The following is a 25,089-nucleotide window of genomic DNA, read 5'->3' on the forward strand; positions in this document are numbered from 1 at the left end:
TTCCTTCCACTCTAGAACCACAGGGTCTATTTAGATCTGACGGTAAACGTCCTGACGGGATCTCTCAAATCCCATGGAGGAGAGACCAACTTTTGGTATGGGACTATTCCTGTATTGACCCCTTGGCCCCATCCAACCACGCCATCAACATCCTTGACCAGAAGGAACAACTTAAAACTTCTAAATACACAGAAATAATGAACGATCATTGCTTCATCCCAATCATATCAACCACTCTTGGCACCTTCGGCAAACTCGCCTTAGCATTTTTCAAAAACTTAGGATCACAAATCAGCAAACTCTCAGAAGAACCTCGAGAGGGTTTTTTTCTTCGTCAAAGATTATCCATATCGATTCTCAAAGCTAATTATATCAGTTTCAATGGTAGTCTTCTAGCCAAAGAGCTATCCTAGACAACACTTATGTCCCTTTTTCATTTTTGTTTCCCTGCGTCACACCATCTCCGTTCTTTTTTTTTATAGTATTATTATATATTTTTCAAACATTTTAAAATATATATTAAAACATAAAATATTATATTTTCGTTTTTTTAATACTTTATATTATTTATTATTTGAAAATTGAAAATAAAGGATTTTGATTATAAAAAAAAATAATAAAAACAATTGAAAAAGTAATATAATAAAATTAATTTTTAAAAACCGCAAATTATTTCAAAGAATTAATGAAAAAATTGAAAAGATCTTAAAATTTCTATATTTTTAATATATTATAATGTAATGTTATTTTTTTCTCTAAAAAAAGCAATAAATCAATCAAATATCTCATTAAACATTTTCTTTGTTATTTTTATTTTCAATATTATTTTTTAGCCTTTCGTATTACCAAGCCTTTCGACTTATAGACCTTGCGAAATTTTTTTGTTTTTTTACCATTATTTCTTTTAAAGAATTTTTTTTTTAATAATTACAAATGATTTTGTTAAATATAAAAGAATACATATTCAATATCAATATATAAAATCAATTACAGAACAGAAAATAAAATTGCTGCACTTATGAAATCAGGCACCGATCATATTGTAAATATATGGTGAATTCCATATCAAATCAACCAAGGTTTCAACCCGACCCCGTTCAATTTTTCTTAAATTTTGTATACTGGTAGTATATATATACTATAACTAAGAAAAATTTTTTTTTTTACCTTCCAACACTGTTTACCCGCTAAGATGTGGCCGTTTAACCCATTAATGGTCAAGATTTTTCTAGTGGATAAAAATGCTCAATTTTTTCAAATTATATTGATTAATGCTCAAATATGATATTCTAAAAAAATCAGCCAAAAAAAATAATCCTAAATAGAAAATCTAGCCTGGTGCATATATGCACCGTTAACCATTAAGAGGTTAAAAAAGATAAAAATTATATAAAATACTATAAGATTAAAAAAACAACAAATATCTTTATTCTTTTTTTGTAATTTATAATAAAAACGAGAAAATGTTTATATATTATGAAAATCCTTGAAACATTTAATATGGAGTGCGATTTGACATGTTTGGCACATATATCTTGAGTGCGTATGGCAATATCTGCATCTTCGTCTTTTTCCATCTATAATTTTGGATAAATAATGTCCAGATGAATCAATAGGGTTTTCACACTGTAATGCAAACTGGCTGGCGTGACCTGTACTTGAATTTTTTTCAATTTTTACTGGCGTTCGAAGGAGGTAGTTAGTAACTTCTCGTCTAAATGCAAGCAAACTCTTCTTGTCATCTCGATTCACGAATTTCCAGATTTTCCATGAATTTACCAAAGCTACATCAATAAAATTGGTGAATATTGGCCACCACCATTTTTTTCCTCTTATTTTTATTCTATATGTAGATATTAGATTATCACATAGATCAACTCCACCCATGTGTTTGTTATAAGCAGTTACCATATTTGGCTGAGGAATTTTTATTTTAGAAGATATTTTCTTAGAATACCTTGAAACATTAGAAAGCAAAGAGATAGTGTGGCATGTCGATGCAACGGTCACCACCGAATTATCATTCCAACGAACTACAAATATTTCGTTTAATTTTTCAAACCTATAATCATAATATCCTCTTTCTTTTTTTGCTACAACCTTTATAGATTCAACTGGGCAATGCTCTATTCTATTGTCCCTCACAGTTCCAGTTGCAAAATATCCCATTTGTTTTAAGTATGACAAGAGTTTAAATGATGTAAAGAAATTATCAAAATATATTTTATGATAATTTGGTTTTTGCAATGCCTTTAATAATTTTATGATTACATTTCCACCTAATCCATATTCATATTTATTTTCGCTTTTTCCTTGATATATATCAAATGAGAATACGTAACCGTCGGAAGAGGCCAATATCCAAGACTTGTATCCGAATCTAATTGGTTTTCCTTTTATGAACATTTTGCAAGAATGTCTTCCTCGATATGGTATCATCTGTTCATCTATTGATAAATGATGTTTAAAAATTCCGAATTGCTGAAATTTATTATTCAATATATTAATGTAAGGCCTAACTTTATAAAATCTATCATGTATATCTATTTTAGTATTGTCTGCCAACTGGATATTATATTTCAAATTTCGAAATTGTAATTGGGTCATTGTATCCCGGATTATTGGAATAGAAATATCGCTGTCATTAGACCAGTACATTCTTTCTTGTGGGAGAGAATGATATCCAGTAAATAATAGAATTCCAATAAATCTCTAAATATCTTGGATGGTTATGCATATGTTAGGTCTATTCATTTGTTTAGCATAAATATTACTTTGTTCTACAATTAGGGAATATAAGTCTTCGTCGAAAATTAAACAAAATATATCTGATGGACTTTTACCATGTAAATCATTTTCAAGTTTTATTACATCTTCCTTTTCTCCATTGAAAGGGCTTGAAGAATATATTGCATCCGTTTTTCTCCATTTTAAATTGTGAGAAATTCGAGAATAGCTTCTTGTAGAATATGGTTCTGGAAGGTCGTCATCAACTGAATTATGAATCTCCAATTCTCCAGCTGTATCTGAAGGCAAAACTCCGACATTTGTTAAGTCATTTTCATCGAAATCTTCTTCATCACTAACTGCAGAGGGGTTTGGCGGAATTATAACCATATCTCTTTCTTCAATTGGTTTCTCTTCAAAAAGTTGAGCAAGCGCTTGTTCAATTGTTAGAAAACGTTTCATTAAAAAAATTTATTAAAAATTAAATATCTAGACAAATTATTTTCGTAGAATCTTGATTTTTTTATTAGTCATCTATTATTTTGATAATTTTGATTGAATTGACAAAACAGGTGCATAATATTTTATATAAATAAAATAAAATCTTCAGAAAGGAAGAGGCTAAAAATAATTTTAAACTTTTGAATATTTATGAACCTAATAATTTCATATAATTTGATCGGGATAAAAAATTATAATAGGAACAATATATTATTCGATTTAATCTCAGGGGAAAAAAATTTTTTTAAATTATTTTCAAAAGGTCTTTTTTGGGTATAAAATTTTTTTTAAAAATTCTTAAGGGGCTCGAGCTACCCACCCCTCCCCTTCCCACCCTTAGTGACGGTAGTGGTTTTAAGTATAATATAAAAAATTATAATTTATTATGTTAAATTTCATTTGTTTGAATTTTTTTAAATAATATATACTGCTAGATGGTTAACGGTGCATATATGCACCAGTCAACTTTATGTGGTTACCTACTAAAATATTAATTATTTAAAAATTCAAAAATGATTGATAAATATTGATATATCTATAAAGAATATATACACACTAGTTTTCATCGAAAAAATTTTATAATATGCTCGTGAGATCACTTAGAAAATTTTGCATTTTAGACCTCATAAATTCGCAAAGTTTGAGGGTTTCTTAGGGGCATAAAAAAATATTTTTTTCATATTTTTCTTTTCCAGTTTTGAAGTACAATGTCTGAACTATATAAAAATCTTTTTTATTATTTTTAAAAAAAAAACTACTATGTTAAAATAAGGTATATAGGAGGTGGTGCATATATGCACCGTTAACCAGTAACGGGAAGCGCGGAAAAATGGTATATTTTTTACAAGATGCACCTCATTTATTTTCAAATATCTCGAGAAATAATTATGTTGGAAAAATAATTTAAATTTTATTTTGTAGCTTAATAAAAGTTCTTTAAAATGACATAAAAATAAATATGATGGACATTTTATTAATATCGAAAACCGGATGTGTAAAACCGGAAATTTTTTTTTTTATAGATAGATATTACACCGCTTTATATTTGTACAAAATCCTAGACTGGGATGAACATGGGTTTAGGAGTAATCACTCTTTATGTGGCTAAAATTGAACAAATTTAACATTAATATCATCATATTTTAATGAATAGTTATGAAATAATGTAATTTAAAAATTATGTCTAAATGATAGGCCCTTACTTTTTTTTATCTTTATAAAAATGTTTTGAGAAGTGGCTGGGATAATGAGCTGTTTAAAACTTTAGTTAAATTTTATCTCGAAATTAAAATTAGTTGATAAAATAATTTTAAATATTTTATTTTTAGCATAAAATAATCTACCAAAATTGAAATTCAACAATAAATTTTCCCCCATAAATTCAAAATTAAAAGAAAGGCTTAATATATTATTTGACGAGAATTCTACAGATTATAAAACATCCAAACAATGGATAGCAGTTGATCGAACTACCCTTGAAACACTGACAAAATCTGCTGACGAATTTGTAGATTATTTAATTGAATAATTAACCAATAGTTCAACCTGCGCTAATACTTCTCGTTCAACTGACATAATTAAAAACGCTTCTAATTTTTCTTGGTCTATATTAGCTCAGCCTATTTTTTATAATTTTTTAATTTACTAAATGTTCTCTCGCAATTAACCTCCGCAAATGATAGAATATCTACTAAATGTTGTTATTATATTTATTGGAGTCAACCCTAAAAGCCTTTTGCGAAAAAATGATCTGGATATTGGGTCAGATGAAAAAAAGTAACCCAAACCTTAGATAGGCCTTTAAAAAACGACCCATATTTTAGATCGGATCGAATAAAATGAGTTGAAGTCGTAAAAAACGATCCGATGTTTGAGTCTGAGTCGAAAAAAGGACCCAAATATTCGTCTTCTAGTCGACTAAAATATAAAACTCGTATAACGACTTAATAGGTTTTTTAAATTATCTATCGATTGATACCTCTAATAACCATATATTTATATACTATAATAAGTTCAATGAGAAATATTAAAATATATGTGTCTGTGCTCGGGGTTCATGCCATAGCTGATTTAGTCGATTTTAGAGCCAAGTGCCAGGTCTGGGTATTAAACAACCAACAATTAACAACACTAATATAAGTAATCGAGTTTGATAAAATTTAAGTTAACCTGAGTTCACGACTCAAATTCATAACTCGAGTTGCGACTTGAGTTAACGACTCAAGTTCATAACTCGAGTCGCGACTTGAGTTCACGACTCAAGTTCAGAACTAGAGTTGTAAAAATGAGTCGACTAATCGACTTAGAACTCGCTGTCGATTGCAGTCGAAGTCGGTAGAACTCCACTATTTAACAACACTACTATTTGCCATTAATACAATGTCATCTGCACATAATAGCTCCCAGGGAAGCCCTTCATGCATTCCTCTAGCCACTACATCTATTAATAAGATAAATAATAATGGACTCAGCACGGATTAATGGCGGGGGATTAGCAATGTCTTTTGGCGGCTAATGGAGGCCTAAAAGGTTTCCTGTGATCTGGGTTTAGAATAGGATCACCGTCTCTTCGGCGGGGTGTAAAAACCACTTAAAAGGGTTGATGTCAGGAAGGGCATACGATTATAAAAACCTTGGTTTAAAATATCCTAATGATTACAACATGTAATGATCGATATTTTAGGTAAATCTATGTATATTACCCATTAATTATAAAAATAAAATTATATATCATGAATTTATATTGGAAATAGGCAGAAATTTAATAATAATAAATCAATGTAACACAGTTAATGAGATTTGGGGGGGGATAATATTGAAAAAAAAATTTCATCATTATTTACTAAGAATTTTAAGGAAAAATGTGCCATGGAAATGGGAAAAGTAATTAATAAATTTAAAAAATTAATATCAGAACACCAATTTTAACACATTATAATCCGAAAAACCTAATTTTAGCTATTGCCGTGTCTCAACATGGACTAAAATAAAAAAAACATAATGAATATAATAAAATACAAGATTTTCTGTTTAATTATCGAAATACGCCAACCAAGTTCAATTATGCTTTTCAACCCATAGAACATTTACAATTATTATAACCAATAGCCATGGGTTTTTTAGTTATTACGATTTAAAAAATCGAAAAATAAATATTTTTTTCAAAAATAAGATGGCGCACCTTTATAAAATAACGTGTTTTGTTAAGATGATTATTTTTTTAAACTTTTTTTCATTTTTTAACATAAATAATAAGATTTTCCGCATTACTATCATGAAAAAATATTATATAGATCGTTTGATAGGCTTACTTATTATTATTATTATATTGATAACTTGTAAAAATTTTCCTAAAAAGATAGTTAAGATTCCGATATCTCCTACAAGAAAATATAATAATTAATTGTTGAAAGATAAAAACAAGTTCTCATGCACCTGCCCTAATATTAATTAATTTTTATTTTACAAATATTTTGATATTAATTATTTTTCTTTTTAAAATTATTTATAATGTATAAATATAAATGCGTTAAATCTTTTTAAAGAATCTAAACACTTTAATTATAAAAAGAACTTGCGTAAAGTCATGACGTGGATGACACAATATTCAAACATTGAGGCAGAACATTATATTTGTGATAAACGGTTATCACAAAAAAATATTGAAAATATAACTATTCTGATAGTTAATATGCAAATAACATCAACACATCATCAACATCAATAGATACAATCAATATAACTTTAAACGAAATTGGAATATCTCCTATTAAGATAAAAAACTAACCGAAAAAAATTATCCAAAAAAAAGGAAAGCGAAAATATAAAAAGCTTATTTCAGATATAATAATTAACAATCCAGAATCGGGTACAAAAGATAATAATGATATTACTCAATAATATGAAATCACAATATCCTAATTTATCTAAAATAAAAAAATATCAATTGTTACCATTCTGCCTCCTAATTGGAGCGCGAATAAAATAAAAACGACATTCTACGCTATATAATCATATGGCATATAATTCCAAAATCGTTTTAGAAGAAAAGGGGATTCTTTCAACTCAAAATCGAAAGCCTGCAAAAATATCTCAATCAAAAAACATTTGATATTGTTAAAAAAAAATTTGCAGTGATGAAGTTAGTAGGGTATTACCAGGAAAAAAGATTGCATAATCTAGCATTGAAAAGGGGGAACGCTCAAAAAAGGTTAGTTCTTAATAATTTGAAAGAATTATATAAATATTTTAAGGCGAGTAATTGTTTACCTAAAATCAACACTAAACTATATTCTAATTCGCAGACATTTATTGTGGAGAATATAGTATATCCATGTGAGGATCCTTTGATTGTGGATCAATTAATCGATGAGATTAGAGGATATGTAATATGTGCATATGAAAACGATTGGTGGTTAGGATTTGTGCAAAAGTGAATGTAATTAGAGATGAAGTAAAAATTAATTTTCTTCACCCTAAAGGACCAGCAAATTCTTTTGTTTATCCAGCTGCATAGGATATCCTTTTCATCCCAAAAAATAATATTTTAACAATAGTTAGCCTATCAACGGCTACTGGGCGTATAATTTATAGCAACACGAAATTATCATGGCGTCAAAAAAACTAAATTTAATGATAAACCAAAAGTAGGTAATATCTTTCATGAATTTTAATTTATCTATTATATCTACAAAATTTATAAAATTAACAAAAATTAAAATTTTTTATAAGAAAAAAATGATTATAACCGCAGCTAAATAATCTCATTTCGATTAATGATAGAAAATCTTGCTATTTATGTTTAGAAATAGAAAAAAGTTTAAAAAAATAATAATCTTAACAAAACGCGTTATTTTATAAAGGAGCGCCGTCTATTTTTGAAAAAATATTTATTTTTTAATTTTTTAAATTCCAATAACTAAAAAACCCATGGTTGTCCCAACCATGAATTTTTTTAATGAATAGATATAAGGTTAGAGAATAAGAAAATATTAAATTCAAAAATTTGAAAAGCGAAACACCTGGAGTTTTTGTGTTTAAAATTTATAACTTAAATAAAAACCGCAATATTATTTCAAAATAATCCTTAATATTTAATAAAAGGCCTTTAATAGATTTACAAAATGACATATAACTTATATTTTTAAAATCATTATTTTTTAACTTATCTCAATTTTTAAAAATCGTATTTTTCGAAAAAGGCCATTTTTGGTACTTTTGACCATTGATATCTCAGGAACTATGAGTACTAGGAGGTTAAAATTTTGGATTCGATGCTTTTTAATGATATTCTCTCAGTATGCAAAATTTTATAAAAAGGTCGGACCGAAAAGTTATCGATTTGGTATGGAATTACCCATACATACCCCAGTTACCTGGTTTTTTTAATATAAATGAGAAAATATATGCAAAAGATTTAAAAAAAAAGATATTTGGATACCAGGTATCATCGTTAAAGAACAGGACCAATGACATTTTTAGCTGAGACTTAATGAGGTTTTTATAAAGATGACATATTAATCAGTTAAAACATAGGTTCGACGAATCGATTTAAAAAATAGAAAGGAAGGAAGAGAAGGGGAAGCGATGCAAAATACACCACTAATGAATGAAATTACTCCTATACAAAACTCGATAGCCAAAGACATTAATCCTATACAAGATTCGATTACCAAAGACATTGATTATATACACGACTTGATGATCAAAGACATATATCCTATACAAGACTCAATAATATAAAAAACCATCATAAATGAAAAGATTGAAATCAACCAGTAGTAGAGAACGAAGGTACAAGTAGCCGTTATCCTTAAACGGACAAGAAAACAATTTATACCGTTCCAAATCGAAAGTCTAAAAAAGAGAATAGGTGTAATAGAATCCATTAACCTAAAAGGCAATTGATAATATGATTAATTGTATTCAAATATATTGTTAATTATGTATGATGTTAATTAATATATTTAGATTGATTTGTAAAAGATATATAAACTGAAGTACAAAATATATTAAAGCAGATAAAAATATAATAAATTATTCAATAATAGTCAAATATACCAATTATATTTAAAATCATCGGGTAATCTATTCTTCTTGTCTATTGTAAAATTTCGATTCAATTTGAAAATAATTTATGTGATCACCATATTTGTATAATTATGTTTTCAAGCAACGATATAATCTTAAAATAATTTATAAAAATTCTCACCATAATGAAAAGTATAGAGTTCACTCAAATTATGAAAATTTGATAATTGTTGTATATAAAGGAAATGGAGGAAATAAAAAAACGAAAAAATAAGATGGAATGAAACCTCGAAGGAATAGGTACTTCGGTTGCATCGGCTAAATAAACTGCATCTCGCAAACGAACGAAGGTGATTATAGGGTTCTGCAAAAAGGGGGCTTCCCCTATCAAAACGTGAGCGGCCTCAACGTTTTCAGGCAACTTTTTCATAAAATGCCAATTGCCAACCTTTAATGTTTTTAGCAAATAAAAAACATAATTATTTTAATTATATATTTTTTTTGTATATAGATTTATCGGCTCAACAATTTATTAGATCACTTCGAAAATTATAATAAAAATTGTATATCTAACTAGATAAACTAAAAATAATTTAAAAAATTTTTTTTTTAAACCGTAAAAAAAATTTCAGTATGTGTATTTAAATACACAATGCGGCGTGTATAAAGTAGTGATCTGCATCGGGCCTAATTTTTCAAGCCCGGCCCGAACCCGAAATTTTTTTAAAAAAATTTACCAATTAATTTTTATAATTACTCAAAATAAAAGACATATGTTATATGTCGTTTAGTTTCAATAAATAAAATGAAATATTATTATTTTACATAAAAAATTCAATATAAAATTGATAAATTAAGATATATTTTAAAAAAATTCCAAAATCCGACCCGGCCCGAATTTTTTTTAAAATATTAGGCCCGGCCCGAACCCGATTATTTTAAATATAATTCGGGCTTCGGGCCGGACTCGGGCGGGTACGAGCCGGGCCTAACTTTGCAGATCTCTAGTATAAAGTATTATATTTTTTCAATTTCAAACCTATTACTAAATAAAGACATATTTTATTATTTGATAAATAATATAATGTCTCTCCAAATCTCGTGAATTAAATGATTCTGACATAAATAAAAATATTCTAATATTGTTTCGTATGACAATCTTAAATAGTAAAATATCCAATATAAAGAAGAAATGAATAAATAATAAAAAATATTTTAAAAATAACACGGTAATTATGACTCTAAAACCATAAACTTACCAAAATTATATGGCAGATTAAATAAAAAGTAAAACTTATATTTAAAATTTTCAATGTGATGCCATTCTTTCACGATGCTATTCTTACAATTCTAACATAAAAAAAAATATTCCTAAATTATGTCTGTGTGATTATATGATGATGCAACTTATTCAGGATATTAAATCAAAAAATGAATCAATTTTAATCTTTCATCGAGAAGATGCCTATAACCCTAATTCTTTAACAAATGATACAGTCTAAGTGATATGCCAAGATTTATATAAAGGCCAGTATAATTTTTTTTCCAAACAACATTGAAGAATATAAGTTGGAACACTCTTTTTGAAGACTCTAGGACTATGATGGTTTTTCAATCAATGCCCACCCAATGCAAGATATAGAACAAATTGAGATTGATCTTTATGATAAATTAATTATTGAACATGGGATTAGATACAAATATTTTCAAATTTTTTTTTTTAAACCTAAATATTCCACCAAATAATGTCCTCTGCTTATATATATATATAATTGCATGCCTGCCTTGACTATATATACAATTTAGACCATGTCTCCCTTTGGAGTCAACTAATATTTTACATTTGATGCATGTATGTGGTTAAACAATGTTACATCCAAGTCGATGGCCTATGGCAACTCTTAATTGTTCCTGATAAGAGGTTACCTAGGTTACGACTGGTAATGCTTCCAACCATTCAAAACCACTAGTACAGACAGCATTCTGTAATAGTTGAATATACTCCAAAGGGGGGTTTGATGAGATTATTTAAAAAAATTTTTCAATTAAAGGTTCGAAAATAGATTGGTGTGTTAAGATTTAAAACAGCTTCAGGTGGAGCTAAAGATACCCAAGCTGTCAAGGCTGAGTTTAAAAGGTTATCTTTAGGAGAGATAAAAGAAGAGATCATGGCGTTATTCATCAAACGCGATGCCAAAAATGAGGAAAGAGATATAAGATTTAAAGGATATAAATCTAACATTTTCGAGGGTAATTGTGAGAAACCCCAATTAAAATCTTCCAAATTAATATTTAAAATATTTTCTAAAAAACTTCTAAAAAATTCATGAACACGATTAATAATTTCATTATTTTAAAAAAAGGAAGAAGATCTAAAAATATGTAAAAATTTGGTAAAAATAAATATTTTTTTAAAAGAAAAAAGCTCTGGTGTGAAGGAATTTCTTTTAAAATATTTTCAAGTCCTAATAAGCCTTCGAAAAATTTTTTCACATTAGCCGTTCTCTTACCAGTGCCCGAATACCAAACATCCTGGAGCCTACAAATTTCTCATTAGATGATGGTTTAAGACCAGATGGCTTAACTTCCGTGCCTTGATCTTTAGGGAAATCCTTAATTTAGGACTTCACATGCGTATCTTCTTTCCCAAAAAATTTAAATTCTAATCCAGTTGATATAGCCGAGAAAAAAAACAATGAAATATTCCAAATTCACAAATTATATTTTTACACCGATCGTTATCTCTTCCCTTGGACATATGCCAAGCGGAACTTTAAAATTCTTAAAAAATATAGGCGATAAGATAAGAGCCCTTACATCAGAACCAAAAGAATACTATTTTTTAAAATAAAATCTACAAATAACTATTTTAAAATATAACTATTCATGTTTCTTGGGAACTTGTAACCTCCGTTTTTATAAAATAATGTTTTATTTTATTTTATATTTGATATGTTAATTTTAATATAATTTTATTTGATAGTAGTAATAAAAGGAATATTTATATTAATTTTCATGAAATTATTTAAAACAATCGTTTTTGAAGTACAGTAATAATATGATTTGTTGTAAGCACATTTCCAAATGTGAAAAAACTTTCTTATATAGTTAAATAACTTTCCATAATTATTGTAAAAAACATTTTGATAAAATTTTTTTAAAAATATTTTATATAAATTTTTTAAAAAATATTTTATATAAATTTTTTAAAAAATAATTTTGATATAAATTAAAAAAAAATTTTTTTAATAATAAAAGTTTTTAAACTTCAATGAAGGCTATAACGTCAAAGTTATGAATCGAATAAAGTTTTTTTATGTTTTGGACACAAGTTTAAGTGGGAAAATGAGAATTTTTTAAAAAAAATTTCTAATATTTTTACAATAATTTATTTTTAAAAATATATAAATTTTTTAAAATTTAAAATATTATTACAATATATTAATTTTACTTTTAGTTATCTAAAGAATGAAAATCAGGATAAATTTGAATAATTTCTTAATAAACATGAGTGAAATGTGGAATTTAGGGTTTTCAGATAATTCTTATTTGTTTAGATTTTTTTATGATCAATTCGAGACACGAAAATAAAAAAAACCATTTTTAAAGGAATGCATCGAATTCCATCTTCATTGAAGTTTGTGGTGTGAGAATAAAAATTCGAAAAATTATATGTAAAATAACTGCTTAAAATCCTCTTAACAATTGCAATAACTTCTATTCGGTTAATGGGTTTAGGAGAATTCGATCGGTATTAATTTTTAATAATTTCGAATAAATTTTCGATCGAATTTAATTTTGGCGAATAGGGGGTGGTAAAAATATGATATTTGGATAGGTGTATCCAAAATTATATATATAAAGTTAGTAAATAATCGAATATTATATTAACAAACCTGAAACTGATAGCTTCAAAATACTAGCGATCGTAAAATTTGACATTTAAAAAAAATAGAAATATAGTTTTTAATCGGGAAAAAATTATTATTTATGAAAAATTATTAGAAGTTTAAAATTAAAATTGTGGCAAAAGTTTTAATTTAATTTAAATTACCGGAAGTTTTTAAAAATATTAATTTTTTTCTCAACATTTATTTTCAAGTTTTTAAAGGTTTTTTAAAAAATCTCAACAAGTTTTTCCGATAATTATGGAAATTATTTAACTATATAAGAATATTTTTCACATTATGGAAATGTGTTACAACAAATCATATTTTTACTGTAAAACATAATAACATCACATTTGGTACAAATCACTTTCGTAACCAATTTACACCCAGGGTTAAACACGTCTTTTTACTATATTTTGGCCAATGTGCTATTAAATCCTGTCTTATTTCTTTCTGCGGAATAAAATTTGTTGGCTCCTTGCGAGATTTTTATTTATATTTGGTGCCAATTGTTAATAGTTTTTTTACGCTAGCGTTCCTATTTATGTTACATTTACATATCTCTGCTATTGAAATTTTAAATGTAATAATGGTATCTGTTCTTTTACCGGTAACTTTAAAGCTATAAAATCTCGTCTATACATTAACAAAGAATTTATGAGAATCATGTCAAGTATTTGGAATACTATACGGTGATCAAGTGATATCATTTACGTGATCTTATGTAGTGTTGTTAAAAAGTCGAGTTCTTATGATTTGGGACTGGAGTCGTAGTCGTAAGAAACGGCTCCGACTCAAGCCGATCAAGGAGCCGAATGAGCCGACTCACTTAGTAGGCTCGTGTATTCAACTCGTTGGGTCTGCTCAATTTTTTTGTTTTTTTATAAAATCTGGTAAATTACTAAATTTTTGGAAAATGATTAATGTGAACAAAATTATAATAAGAATATGTTGTTTTAGTTTTTCGTATTTTTTTGGCATGCTAACATGTTTAAATAAAATTTTAGTGAAGATGTACCCTAGATAAGTGACAATTGTCATAATCGTTGTTTTTAAAGTTTTTCGAATTTTTTTGATGTAAATGGGCTAAAATAAGCATTGCTAACATGTTTAAATAAAAATTTAGTGAAGATGTACAGTAGAAAAGTGACAATTGTCATAATCGTTGTTTTTAAAGTTTTTCAAATTTTTTTGACTTAAATTGGCTAAAATAAGCATTGCTAACATGTTTAAATAAAATTTTAGTGAAGATGTATCCTAGATAAGTGACAATTGTCATAATCGTTGTTTTTAAAGTTTTTCGAATTTTTTTGACTTAAATTGGCTAAAATAAGCATTGCTAACATGTTTAAATAAAATTTTAGTGAAGATGTACCCTAGATAAGTGACAATTGTCATAATCGTTTTTTTTAAGTTTTTCATATTTTTTTGACGTAAATGGGCTAAAATAAGCATTGCTATAACATGTTTAAATAAAAATTTAGTAGAGATGTACAGTAGAAAAGTGACAATTGTCATAATCGTTGTTTTTAAAGTTTTTTGAATTTTTTTGACGTAAATGGGCTAAAATAAGCATTGCTAACATATTTAATTAAAAATTTAGTGAAGATGTACCCTAGATAAGTGACAATTGTCATAATCGTTGTTTTTAAAGTTTTTCGAATTTTTTTGACGTAAATGGGCTAAAATAAGCATTGCTAACATGTTTAAATAAAAATTTAGTGAAGATGTACAGTAGAAAAGTGATAATTGTCATAATAGTTGTTTTTAAAGTTTTTCGAATTTTTTTGACATAAATGGGCTAAAATAAGCATTGCTAACATGTTTAAATAAAATTTTAGTGAAGATGTACCCTAGATACAGGGTTTCCCATTCAAAATAAATTATGATTTATACATTTTAATCTTTTACATACATTTTTAACCTTTTCAATCTGGTCATTTTTAATCTTTATTTTTTTGAGCATTTATCTATTATTTCTTCTCATTTTTGATAATTATTTTTTAAATTTATATTTAAAGTTTTTGGCAGACAATATAATTACAATTGCTAAATTATACATTAATCGTTTGGTTTACCTTAACTGTAATACCAAACGATATTTAAAAATAAAAAATAATCATTTTTAAATTCTTATTTTTAAAACGCATTAGAAAATTATAGGGAAGACAGACTAAATAAAATTAATATTTTTCAAGTATATTTCCATGGATTTTAATTCGAGTTATTTATATTCAGTTGTGCAATCATCACAGTCCCAACAAGAAATTGTATAAATCATAAAAAGAATATTATATCTGTATGTATGATGATAAAAAACGTAAATTGTTAAAAAAATGGACCTAAATTTATAAATGAAGAAAAATAAATTGAGATAAGATATAGTAAGAAAAATAAAAGTGAAGAAAATCGCAAAAGGTTAGAAATAAATTGAGAAAAGATACAATAAGAAAAAAAACGTAAAGAAATCGCAAAAATTTAGAAATAAATTAAAAAGGAATAACTAAAATAAAAGTTTAAGAAAAATTGACAAAAAATTAAAAATATATTTGGATTTTCTTATTTAGAATGGGAAACCCTGTATCTAGGGTATATCTTCACTAAAATTTTATTTAAACATGTTAGCAATTCTTATTTTAGCCCATTTACGTCAAAAAAATTCGAAAAACTTTAAAACCACGATTATGACAATGGTCACTTATCTAGGGTACATCTTCACTAAAATTTTATTTAAACATATTAGCAATGCTTATTTTAGCCCATTTACGTCAAAAAAATTCGAAAAACTTTAAAAAACAACGATTATGACAATTGTCACTTATCTAGGGTACATCTTCACTAAAATTTTATTTAAACATGTTAGCAATGCTTATTTTAGCCCATTTACGTCAAAAAAATTCGAAAAACTTTAAAAACAACGATTATGACAATTGTCACTTATCTAGGTACATCTTCACTAAAATTTTATTTAAACATGTTAGCAATGCTTATTTTAGCCCATTTACGGTAAAAAAATTCGAAAAACTTTAAAAACAACGATTAAGACAATTGTCACTTATCTAGGGTACATCTTCACTAAAATTTTATTTAAACATGTTAGCAATGCTTATTTTAGCCCATTTACGTTAAAAAAATTCGAAAAACTTTAAAAACAACGATTATGACAATTGTCATTTATCTAGGGTACATCTTCACTAAAATTTTAATTAAATATGTTAGCAATGCTTATTTTAGCCCATTTACGTCAAAAAAATTCGAAAAACTTTAAAAACAACGATTATGACAATTGTCACTTATCTAGGGTACATCTTCACTAAAATTTTATTTAAACATGTTAGCAATGCTTATTTTAGCCCAATTACGTCAAAAAAATTCAAAAACTTTAAAAACAACGATTATAACAATTGTCACTTTTCTACTGTACATCTTCACTAAAATTTTAATTAAATATGTTAGCAATGCTTATTTTAGCCCATTTACGTCAAAAAAATTCGAAAAACTTTAAAAACAACGATTATGACAATTGTCACTTATCTAGGGTACATCTTCACTAAAATTTTATTTAAACACGTTAGCAATACTTATTTTAACCCATTTATGCCAAAAAAATTCAAAAACTTTAAAAACAACGATTATGACAATTGTCACTTTTCTACTGTACATCTTCACTAAAATTTTATTTAAACATGTTAGCAATGCTTATTTTAGCCCATTTATGCCAAAAAAATTCGAAAAACTTTAAAAACAACATATTCTTATTATAGTTTTGTTCACATTAATCATTTTCCCAAAATTTAGCAATTTACCAGATTTTATAAAAAAAACAAAAAAATTGAGCAGACCCAACGAGTCAAGTACACGAGCCGACCAATGCGGCTCATTTAGTCGACTCGAGTCAACGTCATTTTATCGACTAGAAACTAGGCTCGAGTCGCAGCTAAGTCGACTCGGCTTAGCCGTTTAACAACACTAATCTTATGTAAATTCTATATAAAGCCATCAATGAATTCATTAAATCTACATCTCCCATATTTTTATTGTAAACTTTTATAGCTGCTGGACACGGAATTTTAATTTTCCATCGTTCCTTTCTAAACCGTTCACAATCTCCAACAGGGTAACTACCTATATACGTAATTAGAATTATTACAGACCTATTATCATGCCATTAAGTAGTAATTCTAAACCATTTAGTATCTGTAGCTAATTTTTTGAATAAAATATCATGTTTTCTTATGTGGTAAAAAATTAAATTATATATTTGCACATGATTTTAAAATCTAAAATATAGATGTGATATTATAGCCTCTAGTTTCTATAAACATAATCAAATATTTTTATTTTACATTAAAAATTCAACATAAAATTGATAAATTTAGATATATTTAAAAAAAATTTCGTGGCTTACCTGACCAGGCTGAAATTTTTTAAAAGACAGCCCGAAGCTGATTTTTTTAAAAAAAATGCCCAGTCTCTAATGTATTATTCCAACATTCCCGTTGAAAACAGGTATAATTATGAAAATTTTATTTTTTCCTTCTTTTAAAAAAATTTCGGAAGAAAAGGAAAACACATATGTTTTTAATTACGATGTTCAAAACTCTTATTCTAATATCAAAAAAATATTCGTAATCGTAAATAACATCAGCATCGCTTTTCTTATAATTATAAAAATAACCATATTAAAACTGAAAGAGAATATAAAAATTAAATCAAAAACATAATATAATACTTAATATTGTATAATCATTTATTTTTAATTCTCAAAGATATTACATAATTAGAGGAAAATAGAAGTGAACAAGTCAAAGTAAAAATTATTATATTGAATATTTTTTTATAAACAAATTACCACCCCCACCTAATTTACTATTTTACAGTGAATAAAGTGAAACGAAACGCAACAAACGAGTATTATTATTATTCTTAAATATAAAATATAATGGGGTAAACAAAATAATACATATTGAAATTAAATAAAATAAAGATTCATGTTTAAATAATAAAAAGATATTTATGTTGTAAATTTATAATTTGTGATGAAAATATCAAAGTACATCTCACATACGTTTTTTTTATATTAATATATTTTATAAAAATATTAAAATTTAGGAGAAAATGGTAAACCTCATAAGATATTCTTAATTTCTAATTCATCTATCAGCATTGCTGAGATCGTTAAAAATGACGGGGAATGAGAATTTTTTCCTTAATTTTATAATAGTTGTTACTGGATATTTGAAAATAATATCCAATTTTTATTTGTTATAATCCCCTCCCACCTTTAGGACAGGTTCAATCCATTAAAACTAAGTGTAAATTATGTCCTGAGTCAAAATATATTTAAAGCACTGATATATCAACAGGGTTGCCATGTCTCCCCCCCCCCCATCAGTGGGAGTCTCCCACAATTTTTTAGTTTATCCACATACATCTCACTCCCACAATTTTTTAATTTCTCCCACAATTTTTTTTTTAGCATTTTAATGTTTTTAAAATATAAATAATAATTTTGAGAGACAGTATTTGATTATTTTTAAAATAAATTTTAAATATTTATTTGAAAAATATGTCTAGTTTTTTTATTTTATTATTCCGCTCTAAAATATATTTTTTATAAAATTCTCCAATTCTCCATTCGACATAATTTTTGTGTTAGAAAGAATAGAAGTTAGAACAGTATGTATAATTATTATAAATATATTTTAAATTACTTAATATATTTTATATCGTTATCTAGAATTGCATTGCCACTCGACATTTTCAAAATTTTTGTGTTAGAAGAATAGAACTTTTAGAAGTGGATATTATTCTAATCTCTAATTCTTTTAAATAAAGTTAGTGGATGAATAATATTGATTAAATAATTTTTCACTACTTACTTTTATACTATTCCATAAAGTATATGTCAAGCAAAAGATTATAAATATAATTGATATATTATTCAACAATAGCTAAAAATCAAAGTGTATTTACCGAATTGAGGCAGCACAATAATGAATTAATACCAATTGGCTGTATATGCCATATACTGCATAATTATTGAAGGCAATGAATGTACTATCTGTAGATGTCGAAGTAATTGTGATGAAATGTTTAACGAATTTAGTTCATCAACTAAAAGAGTCACTAAATTAAAAGAATTGGTGGAGTGGTCTGATTTGGAATGGTGTGAGTTGTTGCGATATGTACCTATCAGGTGGTTATCATTAATACCTGCCATAGAGAGAATTTTAAAATTTTACGAACCCTTAAAGAAATACTTATTAAATAAAGATTTTATAAGCTGTCCTAAAATTTTGAAAAATTTTTTCGAGGATGAAATGTCAGAAGCATATTTGGGATTAATTTCACATGCAGGAAATCTACTTCATGTAGTTAATATTCAGTTGCAATCAGAAGATTCTTTATTGATATTCACAAAATCATGCTACAGCTCTGTTCATCTCTACAGTTAAAAATAGATAATAAATTTTATGGCGCTATTGCTAAAAATATTATATTAAAATGTTCAAATAATACTCTAATTAAAAAATTTTTAAATGAAGCAGATATTTTTATTAAGACAATTTTAGAATATTTACAATCAAAATTTGATTTTAATAACTCTATTTAGAAATGTTTAAATATTATGACCTTGGAACAGAAACCATCATTTGATGGTTTTTGTAATTTAATAAATATATTAAAATTACCGATAGACATTGAAGCCTTGTTTGAAGAGATTGTAATTTTTTCCATTTTTTATGATTCGCCAGAATACTTATAGTTAGATGGTCTAAAAGCAGAGGAGAAATGGGTGGAATTTTTTCGTAATAACGAAAAACCCCATGCTTGAAAAAATCTGCGAGTATGTTTTCTCCTTACCTCATTCTAATGCCTCATCGGAGCGCATTTTTAGCCTGATGAGGACTGACTGGAGAAAGGAGAGAAATCGAATTGCTTTAACAACATTAGAGGCCGAGTTATGGTTAAACAAAATTATAAAATGTCATGCCAGGAATTTTATAAATATCTTAATAACGACGGTAAACTTTTGGTTCCATTATTTAAATCTCAAATAAAATATAATTAACTATAACTATTTGACTTTCTATATTTTATAAAATCTTATTTATACATTTGCATAAAACCAAATAAATTTATTTTTTACATTGTAAAATTAATATTTTGAATATTTTGGCAAATCATAAAAATAAAGAAGCATTACAATCTCCTCAAACATGACATCATATTAAATCTTATTAATAATTATCCGATAATAGTAATAATATTTTTACTTTGGTATTTCTGCAGCATAATTTAGTGAACCTTTATTAAATTATATTCTTCTGATTGCAACTGCATATTAACAGCATATAGTAGATTTCCTATATGTAAAATTCCTAAATATACTTCTGCCATTTATTTTTGAAAATTTTTTTCAAAATATTAGGACAGCTTTTATAATCTATTTATTTTTTAAAGGTTTGTAAAATTTTAAAATTCTACGATGGCGCTTATTAGGAGGAACCTGTCAACCAACATTATGCTGACTCAATTCTGTAAATACACTCTGGTTTTTGCCAAATTTATGAGGAATTATCAGATCAGAAAGCTGCCATGCAATTCATTGGTAATGCCAAATCTGCCATATTTACCATTATATATGGTTAGCTATGTCTTTGGATATTTCATATCTGGAGAAATTTTTTTTGATAGTTTTATTGAAATGACATTAATTTTGTGGAAATAGGGGGAGGATCAAGGGAAATGTTTTGATATCTCCTTATTAGATGCATCTGTTAGAATTGCATATGTTTGCACATCTTTCAAATCGTCAAGAATTGACCTTCTGGATTTAATCCTAAAACATTGATGATAACCTTGCTATTTGTGTTCTACAAAGTATACTTTTCATTTATATTAGTCGTTAAATATTATGGGGAAAGATTCTACCAACATTGTGATGTTAAGTAGCTCTCTGAATGTTGTACTGCATGATAGGTATTTACCATTTCCGCAACTGTAGTTGCATCTGTATTATTTCTTATTTTTGAAGAATATTGTTTTGCAATAGATGTTGATAGACTGCCCTGTACTGATTTATGCTTTGAAGATTTTTGATGCCTCAAAATATCATATTCCCTTCCCCCATTGTATTAACTAAATACTGTAGAACAACTTCCCCGCACTGATTATAATTATTTTTTACATTGTAAATTTAAAATTGTTTTTTTTTTTTAAATCTTATTTATACATTAGCATAAAATATATTTTTTTACATTATAAAATTACAATTTTTTTATTATCTTGTTTACATTCTTTTGTATTTAAAAAAGATCGTTGGTTATTATTTTTAAACAAAATTAATATATTATAATAAATCAATATGTTATTTTAATAATAAAGACAGTATTTAAGAAATTTTGTGTCGTACTATAATTACCTATTTTGAAAAATAGTTACCTATTTTATTTTGAAAAAGAGTTGGATATTTTATTTTGAAAAATAGTTGGCTATTTTATTTTGAAAAATAATTACCTATTTTATATTAGAAAATAGATTCGATTTTATATTTATAAAAAATAATAAAAAAAATTTTTTTTAAATTTTCATATTTCTCCCACCATTTTTATATTACTCCCACAAAATACCGAATTTCTCCCACAATTTGAAAATTTTGACCTGGCAACCCTGTATATCAATATTCTTTGTTAAAATATTACTGATCAACTAGACCTAATATTTAATATTAAAAAAATTCCCAAGCAAAGTCCAAGGCCATATTAATTTTTAAAAAATTTAATCAAGCCCAACCAAAAATCTTAAGAATTTTGATTGAGAACTGGAATAAAATATTTTTAAAAAATAATGAATTATAAAATACAATCAAAATCAAATTTTATGAGCCTTAGTTTTTTGTAAAGCCGAGCCCAGGCCTGCAAAAATTTTTGTTTTAGGTCAATGTCTATCCATAGTTAATAATAAAAAAATCCCAAACATTCAGACTTATAATAATTTTGAAAATATCCCCAAGCCTAGCCCAATATAATTTATATAAAAATTTTCTCAAACCTTCCCTCGACAAATACAGCAGATAGAAATATTGAAATTCCTATTTTCAGAAATCATAGGATTTTCCACCCTGAGCTGAGCCTATTATTCTTTTCACCCAATATGATTATTATCAGAAATTTAAATTTATTCTAAATATTACAATAGAAATAAATGGAATATAAGATTAAATATAAGGCTGTTGTTAAATTACAAGAAAAATAAATGGCAAAATTTTATGAAAATTGCATGGGACTTGGTTTTTTGATCAGGCCTGGTTATGTCAGCAAAAAAAATTTTCAGATAGATACTACTCAACGTATAGGGATTTTCTAAATACCAACCTGATTTGCTAAATAACGACCAAAATTCATTAAAATATAATAAGACCCTTATTTATAAAAATAAATGATTTTAGATATAACTTTTTTTAAAAAATTTTTAACATTTCATTTTTGTTAAATATGCCATTTTATATAGGATCGGCAAATTTTATAATATTGGCCGATAACCGATATTTAAAATAGGATAAATATAATTTTACCCTCCTAAAGATATTTAAAATACCATTTATTTGATTCCTATATCAATATTTTGTGTTTATATAAATATTCCTGACTAACTAAGACATCCCGCCTACTTAGAGTATAATTATTACAATCAAGAGATATTTTTACTAGCTTTTGATACCCACATCGATATTTTGTGTTGATAAAAATATTCCTGACCACCCAAAACCAAAAATATTTTAATTACTTTTTATTTGATACCCCATATCCAAAAAATATATTTTTTACACCCCCCCCCCCCCTTCATCCACCCCCAGAACAAGTCATACCTATCAAGACAGAAAATGAATACTTTCAATCTAAAGATATTTAAATTAGATTTTATTTGATACCCATATCGATATTTTGTGTTATAAAGTTATTCATGACCCCCCCCAAGACCTAGACCCGCCCTCTATGAGTGACTATTATTATTACAATAATTTAATTACCTTTTATTTGATACCCATATCAAAAAAATATATTTTTTACACCCTCCCCCCCTTCATCCACCCAGTCACACCCATCAAGATAAATAATAAAAACTTTCAATTTAAAGATATTTAAATTAGATTTTATTTGATACCCATATCGATATTTTGATTTGATAAAAATATTCCTGACCCCCCAAGACCTAGACCCGCCCTCTATGAGTGATTATTATGATTACAATAAAAAATATTTTAATTACCTTTTATTTGATACCCATATCAAAAAAAAATATTTTTTACACCCCCCCCCCCTTCATCCACCCCCAGACCAAGTCACACCCATCAAGATAAAAAATGAATACTTTCAATCTAAAGATATTTAAATTAGATTTTATTTGATACCCATATCGATATTTTGTGTTGATAAAAATATTCCTGACCCCCCCAAGACTTAGACTTGCCCTCTATGAGTGATTATTATTATTGCAATAAAAAAATATTTTAATTACCTTTTTTTTGATACCCATATCAAAAAAATATTTTATACACCCCCCCCCCCCCCGTGTCTGAACCCTGGGTATGTGCTCGGGGTTCGTGCTCAGAGCTGGTTTAGTCGATTTTTTAGACCCAAACTCCGGTTTTACACAATCAACCAATTAACAACACTACTAGTGATTCCGTAAACATATTAAATTAAATAATAAATGGGGGATCTTATTACATTTTAATAAATTTTGGTCGGATACAAGATAAAATAATTGAGCCTGCAAAAGATGTAAGCTGGGCTAGTCCGTTAACCCCAGTCTAAGGATGACGGAAGTCTCAGGCTGTGTGCCGACTTCAAAGACACTGTCAATCCGGCGCTCGAAGATTTCAAGTATCCCATACCGAGGATAAATGATTATTGTGAAATTGTCAAAAAGGAAGAAGTTTAGCAAAATTGATTTCAAGCAAGCATTTCTGTAATTGCCGATAGACAAAAAGTCAAGGGACACACTAACCAAATCTACACATAAAGGGTATTTCAGATTTACCAGACTGCCCTTCGGTCTCAAAACCGCATCTGCAATATTTCAGCAGACTATGGATAATATATTCGGAGATATGAAGGATGTGTTTTACATTGATGATCTTTTAATAACAGGTGAGAACAATAAAACACACATAAAAAAATATAGAAGAAGTTTTTGAAAGAATATAAAAATATTGTCTCACGCAAAATTTTGCAAAAAGCAATTTATGCAAACCAACGTTAGGTTTCTTGGACATGATATCGATGCAGAGGGTATACACCCTAATCGTGACAAAATTAAAACTATAAAATCACATGATGAACTCGTAACATTTCTAGGCATGGCCAGTTACTACAGAAAATTCTTAAACAATTTCGCGCATTTAGCCGATCCACTATACAAGATGATAAATATAAAAGAGTAGTCATGGAATGACAAACACAAGAAAAGCTATCAAAACTATTGATATTTCAACCTCCGACATTAGCTTTTTTTTAATCCTAAATTGCCTATTGGCATAGCTGCCGATGCCTCTAAGAAGGGATTAGGAGCAGTTCTGTTTCACTTAGATACCGATGGAAAAGAGAAACCCATCGCATTTGCATCAAGAGCATTATTAAAAGCAGAGTTTAATTACACTAATATCGAACGTGAGGCATTAGCTATTATCTTTGCCATAAAAAAATTCCAAGAATATTTGATCGGAACGATTTTTACAATTATAACAGATCATAAACCGCTAGTATACATTTTTTCAAGAGGCCTTTGAAGATACGTCAATGTGAGGCCGCAGAAATGGAATATAGCATTAGGAGCGTACAATTTTGATATAAAACATAGGGCGTGTAAACACAATATAGTACCTGATTGATTGCCTATCGCGATTACCCTTGAAAGACATTGAGGAAACAAT

The 25,089-nt window shown here is 27.0% G+C and overlaps 1 protein-coding gene across 6 annotated transcripts in view; it reads right to left on the minus strand.

Moving 5' to 3' along the window:
* Positions 1 to 25,089, minus strand: part of LOC135922250 (electroneutral sodium bicarbonate exchanger 1-like) — a 138,745-nt gene that overhangs the window by 55,697 nt on the left and 57,959 nt on the right. For all 6 annotated transcript variants that reach the window (XR_010570813.1, XM_065456660.1, XM_065456663.1 and 3 more), the window contains one exon: positions 9,546 to 9,706. Coding sequence is in view for 5 of the 6 variants with exons in the window: in XM_065456660.1 (XP_065312732.1) it covers positions 9,546 to 9,706 (161 nt within the window). In the remaining variant the exon portion in view is untranslated. The remainder of the gene's footprint in view (positions 1 to 9,545; positions 9,707 to 25,089) is intronic.

This window comes from Gordionus sp. m RMFG-2023, chromosome 1 (assembly GCF_954871325.1).
Source record: "Gordionus sp. m RMFG-2023 chromosome 1, tfGorSpeb1-WG-v2, whole genome shotgun sequence".
Lineage (NCBI taxonomy): Eukaryota > Metazoa > Nematomorpha > Gordioida > Chordodea > Parachordodidae > Gordionus > Gordionus sp. m RMFG-2023.